Source organism: Rhinatrema bivittatum, chromosome 2 (assembly GCF_901001135.1).
Source record: "Rhinatrema bivittatum chromosome 2, aRhiBiv1.1, whole genome shotgun sequence".
Taxonomy (NCBI): domain Eukaryota; kingdom Metazoa; phylum Chordata; class Amphibia; order Gymnophiona; family Rhinatrematidae; genus Rhinatrema; species Rhinatrema bivittatum.
The window spans coordinates 7,102,036-7,126,048 of record NC_042616.1 but is presented as its reverse complement, the minus strand read 5'-3'; the positions used below and the strand labels follow the sequence as shown (position 1 = coordinate 7,126,048).

Genomic DNA, 24,013 nt, shown 5'->3' with positions numbered 1-24,013 from the left:
TAGACGCAAACACATATCATATAGGGAACATACTATTCGGATTTTCCAGGACTATTCAGCCAGGGTCTCAGAGCAGCACAGGGGGTTCGCACAAATCTGCTCTCAACTCTACCAACAGAAACTTAAATTTGCTCTTCAATATCCGGCAAAACTCAGGGTTTGGCATAATGAACAACAACATGTCTTTCAATCTCCGGCGGCAGCTGCTGAATTTTTACAGTCTACCTCTAATGCTTAGACTATCTGCAGCAAGGCGCTGACGGTACGGATATAGAGTACATTTCCCTGCACATATTATACTGCTCGGAGTAGAGGTCACTCTACAAAGCCCTGACATTATATCGCCAAGATCGCAGGGAACAGTAATTTTCTGCTTACAGCTGGGCTTACCATTACAGTTTAGCTGTACTGTTACCGAACACACCAAAAAGACAAAAAAAAAAAAAAAAAAAAAGTGTAATAATATTTCCCAGACCATAGAAGGCACGACAGCTTTTCTTAGGATCCAACCTAACTCAGAATTTACCAGCTACTATCCTCCTAAGGCCTTTGTGCGAGATTTGGAGCTCTGGCACTTGCACACTAATCAAATGACCTTTATGCCTCTAAGAGTGAGGCCATGTATTACTTGGACTAAAAGGGGAGGGAAATTACAGGGGGGAGTGGGGAGGGGTACGCTAACCAAAAACAGCTCCAACTATGCACTACCAATATGTATTACTCATCAACCATTTTACCATACGCTAATGACTGCTCCACTAGTCTACGAGAAACAAATAACACCATGTTCAGGCGAAATGCTACCACGCTCTCGAGACCAGGAGAAGAGGGTTAGGCTGGGAGCCCTTATCTCCATGTTGAACAGGATACTCTCACAACTGACTCACCGATGGTTCCGGTCACCATATGCATAACTTAACATCCTAGAACGTCAATGGATTGGGTTCACCCATCAAAAGAAGAAAGGTTTTAGACCACATCAAACGTTTACATGTAGACATAGCGGGAATTCAAGAGACTCACCTCACCGATACAGAAAGTCAAAAGCTCCAAAGAGACTGGGTCGGCTCATGTGTCTTTGCAGCAGCAGTTCATCGGAAAGCAGGAGTAGCTATTCTCATTAACAAAACAGCGAATTTTCAAACTATTAAAAGCATCGCAGACCCAAATGGGCGTTTTATTTTGCTTATAGGTCACTGGAATGCTGTCCTGGTCACAATTTGTAACGTATATGCCCCCAATGAGTATTCGCACACTTTTATGGAATCCCTCAGTAATCTGCTTCACACACACTTACAGGGCCAACTGATCCTTATGGGGGATTTTAACTGTGTGCATGATGGAACCATTGACAAAAATCCGCCGCAACAGAGGATCTCTACAAAATCTAAGAAAGGTATAGCTTTCCTCTGCCACCAACTACAATTATTGGATATATGGCGTGTTCTGCACCCAGGAGAAAAAGATTATACCCATGTGTCTCGCTCACATCTTTCATTATCCCGTATTGACTATATCCTTGTATCGAAATCCCTATTCTGCCGGATCCAGAAAGCAACTATAGATTCGCAGGTGATTTCAGACCATGCTCCAATAACAATTTCACTAACTCCACTCCAAACTGCCACGGGTGACCGGATATGGAGGTTTCCCAGCTACCTTACGGATGATAATCGATTTAAAGACTACCTGAAATCCAAATGGATGGAGTATGCCGAACACAACAGAACCCATGTGTCTGACCCACAACTTTTTTGGGAGGCCGGGAAGGCGGTCTTACGAGGCGAGATCATCGCTTATGCTCACTCCCGCAACAAAAAACTAAATCAACACATACTACAGTATGAAACCCAGCTAGCACAATGTAAACGCGACTTGATCAACACACCATCTTCTGAACACAGGAAAGCATATTATAGTCTTCTTGGGACCCTCAATGCGCTTTTACACATGAGAGCCCAAGCATATCTCCAGAAGGGTGAGCAAAACCTATTTCGGTTCGGAAATAAATCCGGCAAACTGTTAGCAAATCTAGTCCGGACGTCTAGAAAGAAGACCTTTATAAACAGTATGAAATGTCATAACGGGACCATCACCACAGAGCCGCGAGGCATCTGTGAGGCACTACGGAAGTTTTACGAACAGCTCTCAACTCCAGACCATAGCAGAGGGGAAGCGGAGGAAATCCATTTCTTTCAAGATCTACCTCTCCCAAGGCTCAATGCCCCACAACAAGAATTTCTAAATAGACCACTACAATCCTATGAAATATTACAAGCAATAGCCGCTACCCAAGCGCGGAAATCCCAGGACCTGATGGCTTGCCCTATGATTTCTACAAAATATTGCAATCGCACGTGGCAGTTCCTCTGACCAACTTTTATTCGGCAGGCCTTACTAAGGGGGAATTTCCTTCATCATTTAATACAGCCCACATTACGGTCCTACCAAAACCCGGTAAAGACCCCCTACAACCTTCGTCTTACCGCCTGATATCGTTGTTAAACTGCGATTTGAAGATACTAGCGAAGGCACTGGCTGAGAGGCTGAACATCCTCCTACCCTTCTTGATATCGTCACACCAGGTGGGATTCGTAAAGGGTAGATCCCCACATGCTAATATCCTAAAGCTGGTATCTGCTATGGAAAGTTGTCAGTCCCAACACATTCCTGCATTAGCCATCGGATTCGACTCTGAAAAGGCGTTTGACCGAGTGGCCTGGCCTTACCTATTTTCTACACTTCAACGTTATGGAATCCGAGGGGAATTTTTGCACTACATCCAGCTCCTATATCGGTCGCCCGTATCTTATATATTGGCCAACGGATACCTTTCCAGTGCAGTCCCGCTGGCGTGGGGAGTACGACAAGGGTGTCCCTTATCTCCTCTGCTCTATATACTAGCTATTGACCCCCTATTGAGGAAGTTAGACCAGAGTACCTCTATTAAAGGTTTTGGAGGCCCACAGCAAATTTTCAAGATAGCAGCTTTCGCTGATGATGTCCTAATCTTCATTACCCAACCGACAACCTCGCTACCTGAAGTACTACACTTGCAACATCAGTTTGGACAGTTCGCCGGTTTAAAAATCAACCTAGATAAATCCGAGGTGATAGATGTCATGGGTACGGTTCGAAATACGTGGGCAGGAGAATTCCCACTACGGTGGGTGACAACGGACCTCAAATATTTGGGCATACGGATTCCCCTCAACATCCATCACCTTTACACGGCCAATATTCAACCTTTACTAGAACAGACAACGGCTAGGTTACGCCAATGGACGTCTTTGCCCCTCTCGCTCACGGGACGGATACAGCTGGTCAAAATGATCCTTCTGCCAAAATGGCTTTACATTCTGCAAATGACACCCATATGGCTCAACAAGCGATTTACGGATTTTCCTATGGCGTGGAAAAAGAGCCCGCTTACCTCTGGCAGTGCTAACAGCATCCAAAGATGTTGGGGGAATGGGCTGCCCGGACCTGCTTGCCTACAACTTAGCCTGCACACTTCGATACGTAAATGACTGGCTATTCTCAACGTCAAAATATGTTCCTCTTGCACATCTGTTGGAATGGTACGGCGTGTCGTCTTTAAACCCGTTAGTGCATCTGCCTTTTACAAAGATCCCAAGGCATCTTAAAAATTCTGTCCTTCTACGTACCTGCCGGAAAGCCTGGATCATTGTCTGCACTAAGTTCCAACAACACACACGCTTAAGTCCCTTATTGCAAATAACGGAGAATCCACTTTTCCAACCCGGATATTGCAAGGGCCCGTTTCACAAATGGAAAGCGGCCGGGCTTACTTATCTCTATCAACTCTTTGAGATGTCTACTGGTCGCATCCTCACTTTCCCGGAGCTACAAATGGCATACAACCTTACCAACTCCGATCACTTTGCTTACCAACAGATAAGTCATTATATCCGAAGTCTTAGATTTACTGCACAAACGCTTCAGACTTCTCAAAAGATCCAGGACATAATACACCCAGGCCTAACAAAAAAATCCTCCATCTCAAGGTTGATCAAGTCTCTTTCAGCCAATTTACAGTCGACCTTCCTCGAGGTGTTATATCACAAGTGGAAACGTTGGGCGCTCTGCACCATTACTTTGGAGGAATTCAAACAAAGTGTTACGGCTACATATGAAATTTCGGATAACATCCTGCTCCGGGAAACCCACTACAAATTCTTGTGGCAAATGTTTATTCCACCCACCCGAGCATTCCATATGCGTATTGTCCCCACCAATGCATGCCCCAAGTGCAAAGACACAGGAGGAGACTACTATCATTGTTTTTGGGACTGCAAAGATATTCTGTATTTCTGGGAACAACTTTGCAAGACCTGCTCTCAATTGCTACATAAAAACCTACCTCTTCTTCCCACTTTATGGCTTTTTGGAATATTACCGCATATGCTTCAACCCTCAAGCGATGCTGAACGGTTATTCCTTACCAAGGCAGGCCTCTTGGGAAAAAAAGCTATACTACAACAATGGACAGTCGACATTCCACCCAACCACGAACAATGGTTTAAACAATTGATACGACTATGCATAATGGAACTTGCGGTGGCTCAGACGTTGTCTGTTAAAGCCTCGACGTTAGTATCCTCTATCTGGTCACCTCTAACGGACTACCTTTCACCATCTGCTTTCTCATACCCTAGCACACTGTAAGGCCCTGAGACATTATCGTTTTGTATTGCTTTCCGTGCTATTTTCTTTTTTATCATTTTTTGCTCCTCTTTTGCTTCTGCTAGGTATTGTAACCTGCTCTGAAGTGATATAAACTGATGTGATGTAAGAAGGAACTCCTTCATTTGATGTGGCTAATACCTGTAGGACCCTTTATTTTGTATGTCTATATAACGTGGTGATTGACGGAACACATGGTAGTTACATTGCTTAGTTTCTTTATGGTTGATAGCCTAGTGTACCTAAGAGTTTGGTTGGAGCAGGGGGGGGGGGGAGGGAGGGGAGGTGGGGATAAAAGGACTCAATGATTTAAAGACAGGACATGTTTGGCTACCAGATGACCAATATGGACTTCTCGTGGTGGTTTCTTCTTGAAGTTACACGATGCAGTTACCAAAGTATCCATGATGTATTGCAAGTTGTTCCTGTGCATACTCTGTTTACCCTGTTTTTGTCATCTGCGTATTTACTACTGTTGTTTATGTTTATGTTATGACAAATGAGTCCTGAAAAATCAATAAAACATAGTTTCCAAAAAAAAAAAAAAAGACAGGGCAAAAGAGACTTAGGTACAGCAATGTTATAATGTTTACACAACTTGCGAGGATGAGCCAGGCCACCTTTATGTTTTTCTGTATCCAGTTTCTCTCACATCAGCACCTGATCTCTAGCATCAAGCTGTGTAACCATTTCTAGTTGTGTTTTACAGAACTTGCATTTGCCTGTTCTACCAGGTTTTTCCTCTGCTGGCTGTGAACCATACACTGTCCAGTGGCACAACTATAAATCTCTCATCTCTATGTTTAAACTCACCTTTGCAGAGCATTTCCCGTGTCAGGTTTTGAGCAGTGCTGGGTTTCTGAAGTAAATTATTTCCTTCTATATTAGTTTTTTAGGAATTTATTTTCTTCGTTTCCTGGTCTGATTCTTTGCAATGATTTTTCTATGCTTTGCATATTCCATTGTTTCTTCACCTCATGTACTGGCAGAGTCTCACTTATTCCTTCAACTCTTGTAACAATTGTTCATGCTTAAGGATGAAGACCAATTTTGGCCATTCACTTTCATTCTACAGCACTGTTTGAGTATTTGCATCTGTAAGGCCTGCACCTCCTCCAGTTGCTGGAAAGTACAATCTCAGCATACACTGACTCTTAGAGATTACTTGATGCATAGGGTAACATTGTATTGTTCTTGCATCCAACTCTTTAATATCTTTATTAGGCCATTCTACAATTCAAAAGAATATAGCAGAGTGCATGAATTGCATGTGACTCCTGTGTGGCTTCTCTGGTGGCTTGAAAGTTCTTCCTTTGTTCTGAAGCTTTTACTATACAAAGTACAAGGACTTGGTTTCACTCCACTGGAGATTCTCCGATGCCATATGAAAGATATTTTCTGACAAACTTTTACCAGGCTCATAGATAAATGGTTTCTATAGTGGCATTTGAAGTCTACCTTATGACTGAAGCTTTTACCACATTCACTGCACATAAATGGCTTCTCTCCAGTATGAATTCTCTGATGACATTTTAAGCTTCCTTTCTGACAAACTTTTTCCACATTCACTACATGTTAATGGATTTACTCCTGTGTGGATTCTCTGGTGGGATTTGAGATATTATTTGTGTCTAAAACATGCAAATGGCTTCTTGTGTGTGGATTCTCTGGTGGCATTCTAAGCTTCCTTTCTGACTGAAACTTTTACCACACTCACTACATGTAAATGGCTGCTCTCCAGTGTGGGTTCTCCGATGAGATTTTAAGCTTCCTTTCTGACTGAAACTTTTACCACACTCACTACATGTAAATGGCTTCTCTCCAGTGTGGACTCTCTCGTGGGATTTGAGATGTTGTTTCTGTCTGAAACATTTACCACATTCACTACATATAAATGCATTTTTTCCTGTGTGGATTCTCTGATGAGATTTTAAGCTTCTTTTCTGACTGAAACTTTTACCACACTCACTACATGTAAATGGATTCTCTCCAGTGTGGATTCTCTGGTGGATGATAAGGTCACGCTTCTCTCTGAAGCTTTTACCACACTCACTACATGTAAATGGCTTCTCTCCAGTGTGGACTCTCTGGTGGGATTTGAGATGTTGTTTCTGTCTGAAACATTTACCACACTCACTACATGTATATGGTTTGACTCCTGCGTGGATTCTCTGGTGGATGATGAGGGCAGGCTTCCCTTTGAAGCTTTTACCACACTCAGTACATATAAATTGACTTTCTACTTTGGGGATTTTCTTCTCTTTTGCAACATCTGCCTTTCCACTGAAGCTTTTTTCAGACTGAATACAAGGCAATGGTCTCTCACCAGTAAGTTTTTTTTGGACTCCTGAAAAGACTTTTCCCTCACATAAGCTTTCATTGCATTCATTACTTGAAATTGCTCTCGTTCCTGCTTGGCACTTTAGTTGTTCTGTGAAGTTTTCTTTCTGATTGAAATTTCTGTCACCAGCAGTACACATGAATAATTTTTCTTCTGGCTGTGGTTGTGGGTTTATTATTATTTCTTGCTTTTGAATGATATTTTTTCCACTTTCAGAACATGAAAATGTTCTCTCTTGTGTCTCTATTTTCTGGTGATTTAATAAAGAGAACTCAGAGCTGTAAGATTCCCCATCTTGAGGACAATGAAAGAGACTCTTTCCTGTGTGTGTTCTTTGGTGTATTACTAAGGATTCCCTCCTAGAAAACTTTTTCTTACATTCAATACAAGTGAAAGTGTTCCCTTGAGTGTGGATTATCTGGTGTAATTTCAGGGTTAACTTCTGCTTGAAACATTTTCCACATTGAGCGCATGGAAAAGGTCTTGCTCCTGGGTGGGTTTTCTGGTGCAATACAAAATGACATTTCCTATCAAAGGTTTTCCCACAGGTGTCATAGTGAAAGGATTTCTTCCCTTTCTCCTCTATTTGGTGAAGGTCAGAAGTCATTTGATCACTGTTATTACTGTGGAAGGGTCTCTCTGGTCTTAGGGGTCTCTTGTGCTCGAGGTTGTCCTGCTGACTGTGGCAAGTATCTCCCCCCTCAGCCTTCTGGGACAGAATTTTACAGACATTTCCTGATTGTCTTGGTGTAAGTGCCAGTACTAGAGGGTGCTCTTCTCGATTCTCCTCCCTCTTCTCCTCCTGTATGACCTCATTGTCTGCTGGATATAAAAAGAAGGAATTAATCATGTATCAGGGACAATGGAATAGAAAACTATCGAATGACCTGGGATCAGACTTCTTGAAGAATCACACAATGACTGCATGGGATCTCTGATATTAGAGAAATCTGTGATATAGGAGAAGCTTCAGGAGATGCCTGTGGAAAGTCCCATGTGATGTCTTTATAGAACTTCTGTGATTTATTTTATTTTTTTCATATATTTATAAAACTTATACCCCACCTCCTCCAAATGCAATTGTTCAGGGTGGATTACAAAGATACGTGCACAGTCAATTACAAATAAAATAACATAACATAAAATGAATAAATTAAAAACATCTTTACACAATAAAGTTTTCAGACACTCTTAAAAAACCCTCAGGCGAGTCCTCTCAATGGCCAGACCATAAGAGAGAATCGAGCTGGATCCTCGTGGAGGATCAATGTCTGTTGGAGCAGGTCTCTGTGTGGAGGGAGCAGGAGGGGGCTTCCTGTCAGCAGTCTTCGCATGTCTGCGTACCACGGTCTTCTTGGCCAGTCCGGGGCCACTAAAAGTACTGGTCCCCTGTGATGTTCTATCTTGTGGATGATTGCGCCCAATAGGGGTCATGGGCGGGAAGGCGTATAACAGAATCTCCTGTGACCAAGTCTGTACCTGGGTATCGATTCCCTGGGACTGGGGTTCCCGCCTGCGGCTGAAGAAGCTGGGCACTTGGGCGTTGGAACAGTTTGCCAGGAGGTCCATGGTTGGTGTTCCCCAATGGTTTACTATCAATTGGAATACTGTGGTCGACACCCTCCATTCTCCTGGGTCTAGACTTTCTCTGCTGAGGTAATCCGCAGCGATGTCTTTCCACGTGATGTGGACGGCCGAGATCTCTTGAAGATTCGCTTCCGCCCATGACATTAGGGGGTCTATTTCCAGAGATACCTGTGGGCTTCTGGTTCCTCCCTGATGGTTGATATAGGCCACTGTTGTGGCGTTGTCAGACATTACTCTGACCGCTTTGTCTCGGAGTCTGTGACCGAACCGTAGGCAAGCTAGTCTGACTGCCCGGGCTTCTAGGCGATTGATGTTCCATCCCGACTCTTCTTTGTTCCATTGCCCTTGGGCAGTTAGCTCCTGGCAGTGAGCTCCCCATCCTCGTAGGCTGGCATCCGTGATAAGCAGGATCCAGATTGATGAGGATAGTCTCGTTCCCTGGCTCAGAAGGCCTTCTTGTAGCCACCATTGTAGTTGGGTCCGAACTCTGTCCGGGAGCTGAACACGTACGGTACACTTCTGGGACAGTGGATTCCATCATGATAGTAGTGAGCGCTGTAGGGATCTCATGTGAGCTCTTGCCCATGGCACTACTTCCAGTGTAGATGCCATGAGGCCGAGAACGTGTAGGTAATCCCATGCTGTGGGGCAAAGTTCGCTCAACAGGGTTCGTAACTGGGTCATCAGTTTTAATCTCTTTGTCAGTGTCAGGATGACCTTCTCTTGTTTGATGTCGAACCGGACTCCCAAGTATTCTAGAGATTGGGAGGGCTGCAAACAGCTCTTGTTTGTGCTAACCACCCACCCGAGGCTCTCCAGTAGAGTTTTGACTCTGTTGGTCGCCTGGTGGCTTTCCTCTGGGGATTTCGCCCTGAACAGCCAATCGTCTAGATAAGAGTGTACGTGGATTCCTTCCTTCCTCAGTGTTGCTGCCACCACCACTATGATATTGGTGAATGTCCGGGGTGCAGTGGCTAACCCGAATGGTAGTGCCCGGAACTGGTACCGTGTTTCCCCGAAAATAAGACAGTGTTTTATATTAATTTTTGCTACCAAAGATGCACTAGGCCTTATTTTCAGGGGATGTCTTATTTTTCCATGAAGAAGAATTCACATATATTGTTGAACAAAAAAATGAACATTTATTATATTCTGAATAGTTGTCTGGTTATGCTGGTTTGTGATGACAACTAACTGTGAATCCTGCAGGGTAAAAAAATCACAGCTGCATGCTCTGGTGTTCTGTGCGACGGGCATGCTCCCAAATAAAAACTTTGCTAGGTCTTACTTTCGGGGGAGGTCTTATATTTAGCAATTCAGCAAAACCTCTACTAGGTCTTATTTTCGGGGAAACAGGGTAGTGACGGTCCAGGATCGTGACGCGTAGAAAACGTTGATGCTCTTGATGGATTGGAATGTGTAGGTAGGCTTCAGACAGATCCAGGGATGTAAGGAACTCTCCCGGTTGTATTGCCCTTATTACTGAGCATAGGGTTTCCATGCGGAAGTGAGGAACCTTCAGGTGACGGTTGACCGCCTTGAGGTCCAGGATGGACCTGAATGTTCCTTCTTTCTTGGGAACAATAAAATAGATGGAATAATGTCCAGTATTTATTTGATGTGGAGGCACCGATGTTATAGCCTCTAAGGCTAGCAATCTGGTCAGTGTAGCTTCCACTGCCATCCTCTTGGAAGGGTCGTGGCAGGGGGATTCCACAAACTTGACTGGAGGCAGGTGGTGGAAATCCAGGTAATATCCCTCTCGAATGATGGATAGGACCCACTTGTCTGAAGTTCTCTCGACCCATCTTTGGTAGAATAGGGCAAGTCTGCCCCCTGTGGCTTCTTCCTTTGGACGGGTCGGCTGACTTTCATTGTGGGGTGCGGCTGGGGCCTGGGCCCAAGCTGGCTCCCCTTTTGTTGTGCTTGTTCTGAAAGGACTGGCTTTGGCCTGCGGGGTGGGCCGCTTGATATGTGCTTCTATATTGGTTGAAGCGCTGTGATCCTCTGCCCCTGGAAGTTCGGGGGAAAGGTTGCTGGTTTCTCTTATTCCTGTCCTCCGGTAGCCGCAGCAGTGGGGACTCGCCCCATTTGTTGGCTAGTTTCTCTAGTTCGCTTCCGAACAGGAGGATTCCCTTGAAGGGCATCCTTGTAAGTCTCGTTTTGGAGGATGCGTCGGCCGACCAGTTTCGGAGCCAAAGTTGTCTTCTGGCTGCCACGGCAGATGACACTCCTCTAGCTGCGGTGCGCACCAGATCAGAAGCAGCATCCGCGAGGAATGATACTGCTGGTTCCAGGGCCTCCCAGGAGTGTTGTTCCTGGTCTGTGATAAGCAGGCGCATGTCACCACGGCACAGCAGGCCGCGACCTGTAAAGACAGAGGAGACGTCAAAGGACTGTTTGAGGATAGATTCCAGCCGTCTGTCCTGAGCATCCTTGAGTGCTGCTCCTCCCTCCACCGGGATTGTAGTGTGCTTCAAAACTGCGCAGACCATGATATCCACTTTCGGACATGCCAGGAGATCTTTGGCGGCTGAGTCCAAAGGGTACATGGCTGCCAGAGCATGCCCATCTTTGAACATAGTTTCTGGGGCATCCCATTCCAGGTCAATTAGTTGTTGGACGGCTTGTAATAGTGGGAAATGACGGGAGGTCTGACGGAGTCCCTCTAGTAGGGGGTTCGTCTTAGGTTCCCCTTAGGCACTTGTGCCTGGGATAGCAAGCTTAAGAGCTTGCTATCCCAGGCACAAGTGCCTAAGGGGAACCTAAGTGCCTAAGCTTTTAAGCTGTGTGTGACCAGGTCTGGAAGCTCGTCCTTGGTGAAGAAGCATCTCATGGTTCGGTGGGGCTCTGTCGCCAGAGGGAGTTCCCCTTCCTCCAGGGGTTTGGAATCCTCATCCGAGTTGTCAGTGTCCCCAAAGGTGGGGCCATTCCCTGGGCATAGAGGGTCCCGGTACGTTGCAGTCCTCTGGTGGAGCTTGTGGCCGTATTATAGGAGGCCCTAGTTCCATGTGGACGAAGGTAGGCAGACCTTTGAAGAATTCCATCCCGATGATAGATGCTGGGTCTAGACTAAGGAGCACCGTGTCCCTGGGGAGCCCCGTTTGAGGTGGGGTCCCGCTGTGCAATGCTAGGTCCGGCATACTGTTCGAGAGGCGGGAACCCAGTACCGGCTGGGGAGGGCCATGAGTTGGATCCCCTAGGGCCTCTTCGCACTGTATAGACAGGGCCGTGGCCTCCTCATGCTGTGCAGCTCTAATGTGTCATGCTGGGCAAAGGCCCTAGTCTTGAGTTTCTTTTCCGGTGGTGCCATGGCTTGTGTGCATAAAATACAGTTGTGCGCTCCAGTGTGTCTGAGTTCTGCGCGTAGGTTTGTTGCGCGCTCAGGGAGATGTGTGGGCTGTTGTGTGCCCGGCCCAGTAAGCACGTGGCTACGCGCGTCGTCTGTGTGCAAGGTATTTGTGCACACGGCACGCCTTTGTGCGCACGGATTGGTGCGGTGAACAGGGCGGCGAACAGATCAAAATGGTGACAGCAACCACACGGACAATATGGCGACCACTTCGGAGGGTCTCCACGTGGAAGGACCCTCGGATCTAACCAGGGTCTAGCCCTGCTAGGGCAAATCAACCCGGTGGCACTGGTTGCGGCTGGTGACCTGTGCGACTCCTCGAGCTTCGGGGACCGGAGACTTTTAATTAGATTTCTACCTTACCTTGTCTCAGCGCTTCCTGGTCTCGTTCCGGGTGGTCTCCGGCTGCAGGGGGAGAGGGAAAATACCGCCACGCTCAAGGTTGCACCCGCTGCCTCTCAGCCTTACCCGATGTCGGGGGCTAGGTCCCCGCCAAGGGTAGGCCACCGGACCGAGGCTTACCTCCGAGGGATCACGGAAATCACCTCCGGAATTCTCAAATGGGGGAGGGACCCAATGGGAGTCACCGCAGGAGAGCGGGGCTCGTCTGTAGAGGTAAGATTTCTTCTTATTCTTTTAGTTTTCTTTGGTGAAATTACTCTAATGCTGAGCGAGCGTGCATAGAGTCCCTAACTGCTATGGAGATGGAAAATACTGAAGAGCTGCACTTCCTCCAGGGGTATATGTACTAAGGCTGACGTCAGATTGAAATCTGATCCATCTCCAACTGTTATCAGGAGTACACTATACCCATTGGTCCTGAGTCCATCTGCTACATGCTAGGAAAACTTATCTTTTTATTGAGGGAAAGTGATCTCAAATAATAGAGAGAGGAGCACTCAGGGATGAAAAAAAAAAAAAAAAAAAAAGAGGATGAGAAGACCAGAGATGGGGGGAGAGGACGGACCAGGCATGGGGAAAGGAGAGAGGAACAGGAAAAGGGTGAGGAGTGGGACTGAGGGCCAGGAAAAGGGTGAGGAGAAGAACAGAGGTAAGCCCTCGTGCACTTTGGTAAATCCAGGCCTGCTTGCACATCTCTTACCCTGTATTTACTAAAAATAGAGATAATGCAATCCTTACCCACAGAGCTCAAGATCTCATAATTCTCCTTCACATCCCTGTAAAGCTCCTTCTGTCCTTCATCTAAACACCCCCCTTCCTCCTGGGAGAAAGCGACAGCGAGGTCCTCAAACATCACCGGCACCTGAAACACAAACCAGAAATGCTCAGGGACACATGGAGGGGCTCAGCTGGCTTTAATCTCTTATTTTATCATGGAAGAGGGGACACCAAGACCCCTCATCCCCAGAAACTGCCAGACCTGTTCCCCTGGAGTCAGATTCCTCTCTGGACCTTGGGGTTTGCAAGTCCAACTATGAAAAGATTCTCTGATCCCAGAGACACAGAATATCAAAGGCCTCTGCCTGGATAAATCAGTGAATAATAAAACTCAAGATCTGACAGAGCATTACCCAGAACCTCAGGAACATCTGATTCTGTCACATCAGGAGAAGTCACTGTGCTCTCATCCTCCTGACTGCTCAGCTCCTAACCTTGGGTCATCTTTGATGCCGTTCCCTTCTTCTGAACATCCAGTGGCGAACCTAAAGTATGTGGCATCTGGAGCAGATAAGAACATAAGAAATTGCCATGCTCGATCAGACCAAGGGTCCATCAAGCCCAGCATCCTGATTCCAACAGTGGCCAATCCACAGGGAGAGGTACAGGGAGAGATAAGAGAGGAGAGGCAATGAGGAGTGTTATGTTAGAACTGGATAGCGGACCTTTGAGTCGTGATGAAAGCTGAGTCCTCCCACAGGGAGCAGCCCTGTGGGGACTCCCCATGACAGGCAGAGCCTCAGCAGCGAAGGACACAGAGAAACGCAATGTTTTATTATACAGTTATGAGAAGGTAGGCCTGTGGAACGGGCAGTAGGAAAAAGTCAATAGAGTCATACCCAGAGAAGGTATCTGGTAGGGACCCACAAAGCGGGAAACACCCAAGGAAACGCCTGCTCTTGCTGATACTCCTCGTGGCGTAGATTTGGTAGTGGCCAGCAGCGTGGAGTACGCCAAGCATCCACACTGTAGATGAAAGGTGTAGGAGTCAAGTAGAGCCGGGTAAATCTTGGTACTCACTCTGTAGTGTGGATGATGGGAGTAGGGAGGTGTACCTACAAGGCAGAGAGTTGATTCTTGCTTGGCAACTAAGGCCGGAACGAAGAGAGTGAGGACTCAAGTGGAAAAGAGGACTGAGGCGGTACTGCCATTTTACGTGCCCTACACAGCCAGACAGGGCTGGTCGCGGACCACGCTGTTGGTTCCCTCCTCAGGTAGGTTTGAAGAGGAAAGACCTCAATGACGAAGATCCTCGAGGAGAGGATAGCTGGAACGCAATAAGGCCCCTAAGAAGCGGGTATCCAAGGTGTACCTACAGGAACTCTCGGAAGAGCGAGGAACGTAGCGTCACTGAGGAGATTGAGTTCTGCAGGAAGGAAGTCCGGAGAAGATGCTCACCAAGGAAGTTCTAGAAGATGACCCTCCGAGGAGCGGATAGTCTGAAACGTGGAGGGGCCCCCGAGGAGCGGGTACCCAATGCGCTCTCAAGTCAGGTCAGGAGCTGGATCAGAGATGAAATGGAAATTGGAGTGAAGAGAATCCAAAAGAAGGAAGGACTGCAGTCTCTCTCCTCCACTGCAGGGGCTTGTGCAGTCGGCACAGTCCAGTCGGGGCAAGAGCCCGCTCACCCCTCCCTTCTGTGAGCCAGCAGTGAACAGTGAACCAGGAAATTAAGAGAAAAAAAAGGAGAAGAGGGCTCAGAAACCTGCAAAATAAAGAGAAGCTGCAGGACCACGTGGTGAGTGATACTGCTCCCACCCCCAACCCAGCCGGTCTAGCCCAGCACTGTTTTCAGGCCATTAAATTACAGACACTCCCCGGGGCGTCGCGTGCCCAAAGGAGCGTGACCTAAGGGGCCTGGCCCCTTAGTGCGCCCCTTCGTGCAGACCCGAAGGGCAGACTATACTCCTCTTTACAGTCACTTCAACCCATTCCTCCTATGTCACTGCAGGGCCCTCAGACAGCTACAAACCATCACTTCAGCTCCACGTACCCCTGCAAGCAAACCTTGGCGGCGTTTCACCCCTCTTCTACCAAACCCACACGGCGCCAACTAATCAGCCAACGCAACACCTTTAACACAATACAACAGTTTAACGGTCTTTCATCAGCAGCCCAGGAAGACTTTCTCCCTTCCCATTCTTATCCAATTCTCTAACATCCTCCGCCTGCCACCTCTTTACCCCCTCATTCCAGTCTACCACTCTTGCCAAACAGACCTCCCAGAATGCATCCAGTTTTTACAATCCCGATTCTTCATCACTGCCTACCATTGATAGGAAAATCAACCAGGCAAGCACAACACCGCAACCTAAAATCCTTCACTCCAATGCTGATTACACCGATCACCCAACTTCTAGGCCTCACCCTATTTTCGCTATCATTATTCAACGCACAATCTCTAACCAAGAAATCACAGATTCTCGCCGACTATCTCTCCGACGCTAAGCCAGATATATGCGCAATAACTGAAACATGGCTTAAAGACTCAGACACAGCCATAATAAATCAACTACAGACGCTGACATATGACATAACATAAGAACATAAGAAATTGCCATGCTAGGTCAGACCAAGGGTCCATCAAGCCCAGCATCCTGTTTCCAACAGAGGCCAAACCAGGCCACAAGAACCTGGCAATTACCCAAACACTAAGAAGATCCCATGCTACTTATGCAATTAATAGCAGTGGCTATTCCCTAAGTAAACTTGATTAATAGCCATTAATGGACTTCTCCTCAAAGAACTTATCCAAACCTTTTTTGAACCCAGCTACACTAACTGCACTAACCACATCCTCTGGCAACAAATTCCAGAGCTTTATTGTGCATTGAGTGAAAAAGAATTTTCTCCGATTAGTCTTAAATGTGCTACTTGCTAACTTCTTGGAATTCCCCCTAGTCCTTATATTATTCGAAAGCGTAAATAACCGATTCACATCTATTTGTTCAAGACCTCTATCATATCCCCTCTCAGTCGTCTCTTCTACAAGCTGAACAGGCCTAACCTCTTCAGCCTTTCCTCATAGGGGAACGGTTCCTTTCCCTTTATCATTTTGGTTGCCCTTCTCTGTACCTTCTCCATCGCCACTATATCTTTTTTGAGATGCGGCGACCAGAATTGTACACAGTATTCAAGGTGCGGTCTCACCATGGAGCGATATAGAGGCATTATGACATTTCCGTTTTATTAACCATTCCCTTCTTCTTTTCAACATTTTCAGGAGCAACATTGCAGAAGTATTACCTGGATTATTGTCTTTTTGCCAATGATACCAAACTGTTAAACAGGGTAGACAGTCTTGAAGGTGTGGAAAACATAAGGAGGGATCTAGTGAAGCTTGAGGAATGGTCCAGGTTCTGACAGCTAAGAATAAATGCTAAAATATGCAGTTATACATTTAGGTTACAAAAACCCAAGGGAGAGGTACAATATAGGGGATTAAATTCTTTTAACTATGAAAGAAGAGTGGGATCTGGGAGAGATTGATTCTGATAATCTTAAGGTGGCAAAGCAGGTGGATAAGGTGATGGCTAAAGTCAGAAATATGCTTGACTACACAGGAAGAGAAATGGTCAGCAGAAAAAAGGAGGTGATATTGTCCCTGTAAAAGTCCATGTTGAAACCTCTTTTGGAATACTTGTGTTGCGAGTGCAGACAGATGCTTGAGAGCATGAGCCCCTGTGCTGCAGCGTGACCTGCACAATTTAGGGCCTGGCCACGGTCCATGCCACTGGTGGGGAATAGTCTTGGAACAAAGCTTGAACTTGGAACATGGCTTGAAGGCCTTGCTGAACCTGCATGCTCAGGAAGGGAGACCCAGCAAAACAATGTTGGTCTCTGGGATAGCCCTCTGGCCACTTGAAAGCCCTTTTGGACTTGCCATTTGAGAACAGCTTGTGCGTCGGGACAGACGGAGGCAGAGGGCTCAAGACATGACGAAGGCTTGGACAAGATGAAAGCACTGAAGACTTGAAACAAGACGAAGGTTCTGAAGACTTGGAACTAGACATAACTCTGGAAGCGCTATGCACTGCTGTGCTCCCTACACAACCCGTGGGCTAGTCGCAAACCATGATAATAGCAGTGTAGGCACTGGACTGAGGAACAAGGTAGAAGCTGAAACAAGAACTCCGAAGACTGGGACAGGACTCAGGAACTTGGACTCAGACTCAGGAACTCTGAACCAGGGACGGAACCCCGGAATTCAGGAACTCAGAACCAAGTCTTTAAGGAGCCCCAGAATTAAGGAACTTGGAACAAGATTTTAAGTTCTGGAGACCACATCTTCAAAAGGATATAAACTGGTTGGCATCAATACAGAGGGTAGTTACTAAAATGATCAATGGTGTTTGTTCAAAAACATATAGGGACAAACTTAAATATCTAAACATGTATACCCTAAAAGAAAGGTGGGATATAGGAGATATTATACAGATATTTAAATACCTCTAAGGTTTCCATGCTCAGGAGATGGGTCTCTTCTCACTCCCCAGACAGAAAAAAAGGGGAGGCGGAATTCTTTTAGCAACTAAAAAAAAAACTTAAGATTTTCTCAACACCCAGTCAACTCATACTCCAAACTAGAAATCGGCTTTTTCACTTCAGACCATCTTCAAATTCTACTTGTCTACGCTCCCCCGGGCCTCCTGGAAACAGATGCATCTCCTATGGTGGAAATAGTCTCAACTCTCCTCAACTTGGACGCCCCAGCCATTATCCTAGGTGATTTTAACCTTCATGTAGACAATCCCACTCTTACTACCAGCTGTGAAGCCTCTCTCACAGCCCTCTCAGCAATGGAATTCAAACAGATAGTGAACAAACCGACACACAAAGCCGGTCACACTCTGGACCTTATCTTTGTTAACAAAGACATCTATCCTGCATCGCTCCTCAATTGCAAGAAAGTACCTTGGTCAGACCACACTCTTATTTCACACTCATTCTCACTGAAAGAATCCAGCACCCCCCACGTTCCTTCACCCACATTTCTTTACAGAAAATCTTGCTCCTCAGAAGACCTTAAGAACCTCCTGACTGCTCAACTTCCCCTTATAGACCTCACCGACCTGAACACGGCTCTCTGCTCTTGGAACAAAATTACAGAAGATATAGCCAACAAGCTCTGCCCACTATCTACAAAAAGGGCACACTCAAATGCTTCCAAAAGACAACCTTGGTTCACCACAAGTACACACTCCAAATCCATGCGGATTTGGAGTGTGTGTACTTGTGCGGATTTGGAGTGTGTAATGGATTTGGAGTGGATACACATCCAAATCCATTACAAGTACCACACTCCAAATCCATGCGGCACATAACCACCAGAGACAGGGCTTTCTCCACTGCAGGACCAACACTGTGGAACTCCATCCCACCAGATTTGAGACAGGAACCCTGCCTGCCCACATTCAGGAAAAGACTCAAAACGTGGCTATTCATGAAAGCCTTTCCTGAACTAAACTGAACCTATTCCATCATTAACTAAGCACTCAGACTTTGCCTTATTCACGGCAACTAATATCCCTACCTTATAATTAATATTCCTACCTCATAAAGACAATTCACTAATGCCTTAAGCACATTGACTGGCATTTACGTTCTTTCGATTTAATCCCCTGCTTCTTTTCTTTGCTCCAAGTTGTATTACTCCCTTGTTTTATTGTAACTGCATACCTTAGCCTTCTCTTGTTTAATGTTTTATTATTATTTCTACGATTATTATTATTATTATTAAGATAAATATTAGTTTTTACCTTTTTTGTTACCTATCCACTTGTTAATTGTAAACAGACATGATGCGATATCTATTGTGAATGCCGGTATAGAAAAACTTAAAATAAATAAATAAATAACCAATAAACTTAGAAGGCTAAAACAATGCTTAAGGCAGAAAGAGAGCAAATGGCGCAAAGCCCCATGTGCCAGCACACTCTCCGCCTACAAATCTACACTACACCAATACAAGTCCTCTTCTCTAAAATCAAAAAGGGACTTTTATGCCTCCAAGATCCATAACCTGGTCTTCGATGCCAAAGCACTCTTTGCCTACGTATCTAGCCTTACCCAAATCAACCCCCTGGAAGTTCCTAGCAACCTAGCACAAGCTAAAGCGGAAGAACTAGCTCTATTTTTCCAAAACAAAATTGCCAGCCTTCTAACACAGCTGCCCTCCAATACCACCTCATACTCGACTTCTTTTAATCTCTACTTCAAAAGCACCCGTCTTGAAGCTTTCGATCCCATCTCCTCCACTGAGATACAAGTAGCACTAAGGAGAATGAAACCTTCCTCTTATCCTACGGATCACATTCCTACGAAACTCCTCTTGACAATTCCAGACTCCATTTCCAAAATTCTGGCGGACATCATTAATTGTTCTCTCTCGCAAGGACTCTACCCAGAGGACCTTAAATTGGCTTCTCTCAAACCACTCCTAAAAAACCAAATCTGGATCCTAAAGACCCAAATAACTTCCGCCCGATCGCCAACCTGCCCTTCTTAGCAAAACTCATGGAAAAATTAGTGAACACTCAACTTTCAGACTACTTAGAAGATAATCTCCTGTTCCCCTCCCAACATGGGTTCCGCAAAGCCTTTAGCACAGAATCACTCATTTCCCTGACAGACTACCTCATCATGGGCCTCGACAAAGGACAATCATTTCTACTGATTCTACTAGACCTCTCGGCAGCGTTTGACACTGTCAATCACTCCATCCTCATAAATCAGTTGGCGGCAATAGGAATTACTGGCGCCGCACTTAATTGGTTCAAAACTTCTCTCAACAGAGGCTACAAGGTTAAAATCCAAAACAAAGAATCATCACGTTACAATTCAACCGTAGGAGTCCCACAGGGTTCCTCTCTGTCCCCTAGGCTCTTTAACATCTATCTCTTACCGCTATGCCAGCTCCTCTCCAGCCTCAATCTAAAACATTTTCTATATGCAGACGATATTCAGATAATAATCCCTGTTAAAGACATATACTTGAAAACACTAGATCACTGGGAAAACTGCCACCAACAAATCAAACTCCTCCTCACTAGTCTAAACTTAGTATTAAATTCCTCCAAAACCGAACTCCTGCTCATCTCTCCCGAGAACAGTAACATCACTTCCACTCACCCTGGCATCCCACAATCCACGCAACTGAGACACCTTGGAGTTTTAATTGACAATCGGATGAATTTGAAAGCTTCTATCAACAAAACTACCAAAGACTGTTTTCACAAACTCCAAGTCTTGAAAAGGATAAGACCTCTCTTTCACTTGCAGGACTTTAGAACAATCCTTCAGGCATTAGTTTTCTCAAAGTTAGTCTATTGCAATTCTATCCTACTAGGTCTCCCTTCCTCCTATACCAAACCGCTTCAGATGGTACAAAATGCGGCAGCACGAATATTAACAAACACCAGAAGAAGAGATCACATCTCCCCTATCCTAAAAAGCCTTCATTGGCTGCCAGTGCACTTCAGAATTCTCTACAAATCCATCTCCATTATCTACAAAATCATTCATCAACATACTTCTATCGACCTGCAAATTCCTCTCCTCTTACACAATTCTTCAAGACCTACCAGAGACGTATATAGGGGTTCACTCCAGGTTCCTCCAACCAAAGCCACTAGACATATCACCTTGAGAGATCGGGCCCTCTCTACCGCCGGTCCCCCTTTATGGAATTCCATCCCCCCAGACCTAAGACAGGAACCCTGCCTCCCAACCTTCAGGAAGAGACTTAAGACTTGGCTCTTCAAACAAGCTTTCCAGGACTCCAGCTAATGTCCTTCAACTTCAAGTTCTATAACACAACCAGCTCATTTAACTGTTCGTTGTAAATATTTAAAATGCTATTAACCTTTTCTTTTTCCTTCCTCTCCCAGTTTAAGCATCCCTGTTTTTTTGTAACTGCTTTCTTCCACACTACAGTTCCAGTTTGCTTTTTCTTTCTATGCACCACTGTTTTAATGTAAACCAGCATGATGTGATTTTATCATGAATGCCGGTATATAAAAACCTTAAATAAATAAATAAATAAATTCAAAAGAAGAGTGGAATTCAGCAGACAGGAACTCCTTGCTAACTCAAGGAGTAAAAGACAGGAAGGAATTTAAATAGTCCGCCCTTGGTGACATCATTGGAGAGGCCGGCTCAGGGTTTCCCACCCTGGCCCTTTAAGATTGCAGAGGAGGCACGGCCCCACGCCTAAGGAGGTGGACGGCAGGACCCTGGAGAGTAGCGCCCCTACCGCTGAAGACACCGATGCCGAGCAGGCCGCAGGAGCAGGCCTCGATGTGGGAGCGGCTTCCTGCCGTGAAGGGAGAGCTGAGGCAGCTCCAGCCGCAACAAAACATCAGCAACGGCCTTCAGGCAATGACGAGAAGCTCTGGGGCGGCCCCCTAGCCATAGGAGGGACGGTCAGCGGCTCCTGCCACAGGTAAGTCCCCGGTGTCGGCCTCCGGCCGCGAAGACAGCAAAAAAGGCGAGGAGAGGGACCTCCCGCAGCTCTGACCTTGGGAGGGATCGTAACAAGGAGCTGCAGAGTGAGGTGAGTAAGGTGAGTAAGAGGAGCTTGAACTGTAAGTGGGAAGGGATAGGAAGCCAATGTAGTGACTTGAGAAGAGGGGTTATCTGGGTGTAGTGACCGTGGAGAGAGAGGAGTCACGCAGCTGAATTTTGGATGGATTGAAGGAGAGAGAGAGACGGATCACTGGGAGACCTGTGAGGGGCAGGTTGCAGAGGTCTAAGGAGGAGGAGATGAGAGAGAGGATACGGGTTCTGGTACTGGTTCAATAAGGAAAGGGCAGATTTTGTGATGTTATAGAGAAAGAAATGGCTCATTTTACAGTGCTTTGGATGTGTGTAGAGAAGGACAGAGAGGAGTGGAAGATGACCCCATGAACATGGGCTGAGGGGATTGGGAGGATTTCTGCGTTCTCCAAAGTAATTCAGGAGAAGGGAGGAAGAGGGGACGTGGGTTTGGGGGGAAAGATAAGGAGCTCTGTCTGGGCCACGTTGAGTTTCAGGTGGTGAGGGACATCCAGGCAGCAATGTCAGACAGGAAGCTGAGATTTGGGACTCGATTCCTGGGGTAGAGAGGTAAATCTGGGGTCATCAGCATAAACATGAAATGGAAAACAATGAGAGGATGGTCGGGATGGGTGAATAAACCCTGAGGGTAAGTAAAACATTAAATACTTGTATAAAAACAGGAAAAAAAGAGCAACATCCTGGCAAGCTCTGTAATGCTCACAGTATGGGAGATAAAGTCCTGGATCTAGAGGCAGTCTCGGAAGGCACGAGGAGGGATTTAGTGAAGCCTGGAGAATGGCAGCTAAGATTGAATGATAAAAAATGCAGAATGGGGACGCTCTTCAACGATCAATCAGGATTGGCTGTTTAGGCACTGAGCTGCACAACCCCGATCATATCTACATGTTGATTTTCTCATTGTAAGCCTGCATAATTTAAGACTGCTGTGGTTATATTACCGATATGTTCCCTGAATGGTGTCCAAATGCAAAACCGCCGACCAAAAGCAGTTTTCGTTCAGCCGACAAACTGCCAACCTCCCCGGGCCTGAATGCGCAGTGACTGCGGACCCTCCCGAAGGCCCAGTTAAGGACGATGCGATGTCAGCTATTTTACCGGCCTCTGATCTCACGGATCTCCCGACTAGAGATGAATTGCGAGGCTGCTTCCTGGAGATCAGGTCAGATCGTAAGCAGCACAAAAGAGAGCTGCTTGACTCCATATCTGAAATAAGCGAGGATTTAATGGTGCTGGGTAACTGCATGGATGAAATTGACACATCATTGAAGGCCATGCTGATACCTTAAATAATCTCTCGGAACAGCAGAAGCTTATCTTAACTGAAGTGGCAGTGCTAGCAGAAATGTTAGAGGACACTGAGAATTGCTCCAGGCGCTGCAATTTAAGGATTAGGGGAGTCCCTGAATCTGATGCTTATAGAGATGCTCCTACATACTTTCATTACAGACTGACACAGCAGGGTCTACTGATAGCCATCTTAACCAGGTAAAGATTGAAAGGGCCCACAGAGCTCAGGCTCCAGATCTGACAACCGGGCCAGGGACATAGTGCTGTGCATGCACAGTTTTGCCCAAACATCTCTTATTTTTTGATGTGGCGTGGAAGCAATCTGATTTGTCATGGGACGGTCATCCTATCTTCCTTTTCCGAGACTTAGCGCACTCCGCTCTTTGGAAGAGCTATCAGCTGCACATTACTCAAGCGCTGCGTCATGCACAGCTCCGCTACAATGGAGAAATTACTTACCTGATAATTTCGTTTTCCTTAGTGTAGACAGATGGACTCAGGACCAATGGGTATAGTGTACTCCTGTTAGCAGTTGGAGACGGATCAGATTTCAATCTGACGTCAGCCCCTAGTACATATACCCCTGCAGGAAGTGCAGCTCTTCAGTATTCTCCTCGAAAAGCATCGTGGATATATGTGTGACTGACTGATTGATTAACTTAATAATATGGTTAACTTAAATAACTTGTTAGAACATTTAAAACTTGATTAACTTGAACTGGTTGATTGACTATAGCTGGAGACCGCCAGTGTACTCAACCGGAAAGTGTCGACACCCGGAAGGGTGGATGCCCTAGGTAAATGAAAACATGGCTTACCCTTGATTCATTGAAAAACCATGCATAACGGCAGCCAAGGGTGGGATCCTGAGTCCATCTGTCTACACTAAGGAAAATGAAATTATCAGGTAAGTAATTTCTCCATTTCCTAGCGTGTAGTAGATGGACTCAGGACCAATGGGTGGGAGGCTGACCGTGGCCCACTTAGAATTGCCCTTGCAA

The 24,013-nt window shown here is 46.0% G+C and overlaps 1 protein-coding gene across 3 annotated transcripts in view; it reads right to left on the bottom strand.

The window, feature by feature from the left end:
• Positions 1-2,311: 2,311 nt before the first annotated feature.
• Positions 2,312-24,013, bottom strand: part of LOC115083464 (zinc finger protein 260-like) — a 50,446-nt gene continuing 28,744 nt past the window's right edge. For 2 of the 3 annotated variants that reach the window (XM_029587310.1, XM_029587309.1), the window contains exons 3-4: positions 13,128-13,251; positions 2,312-7,870 (exon numbers count right to left, since the gene is read on the bottom strand). In XM_029587310.1, coding sequence (XP_029443170.1) covers positions 6,339-7,870; positions 13,128-13,251 — 1,656 coding nt within the window. In that variant the 3' untranslated portion in view covers positions 2,312-6,338. The remainder of the gene's footprint in view (positions 7,871-13,127; positions 13,252-24,013) is intronic. The other variant, XM_029587311.1, reaches the window with a different exon arrangement.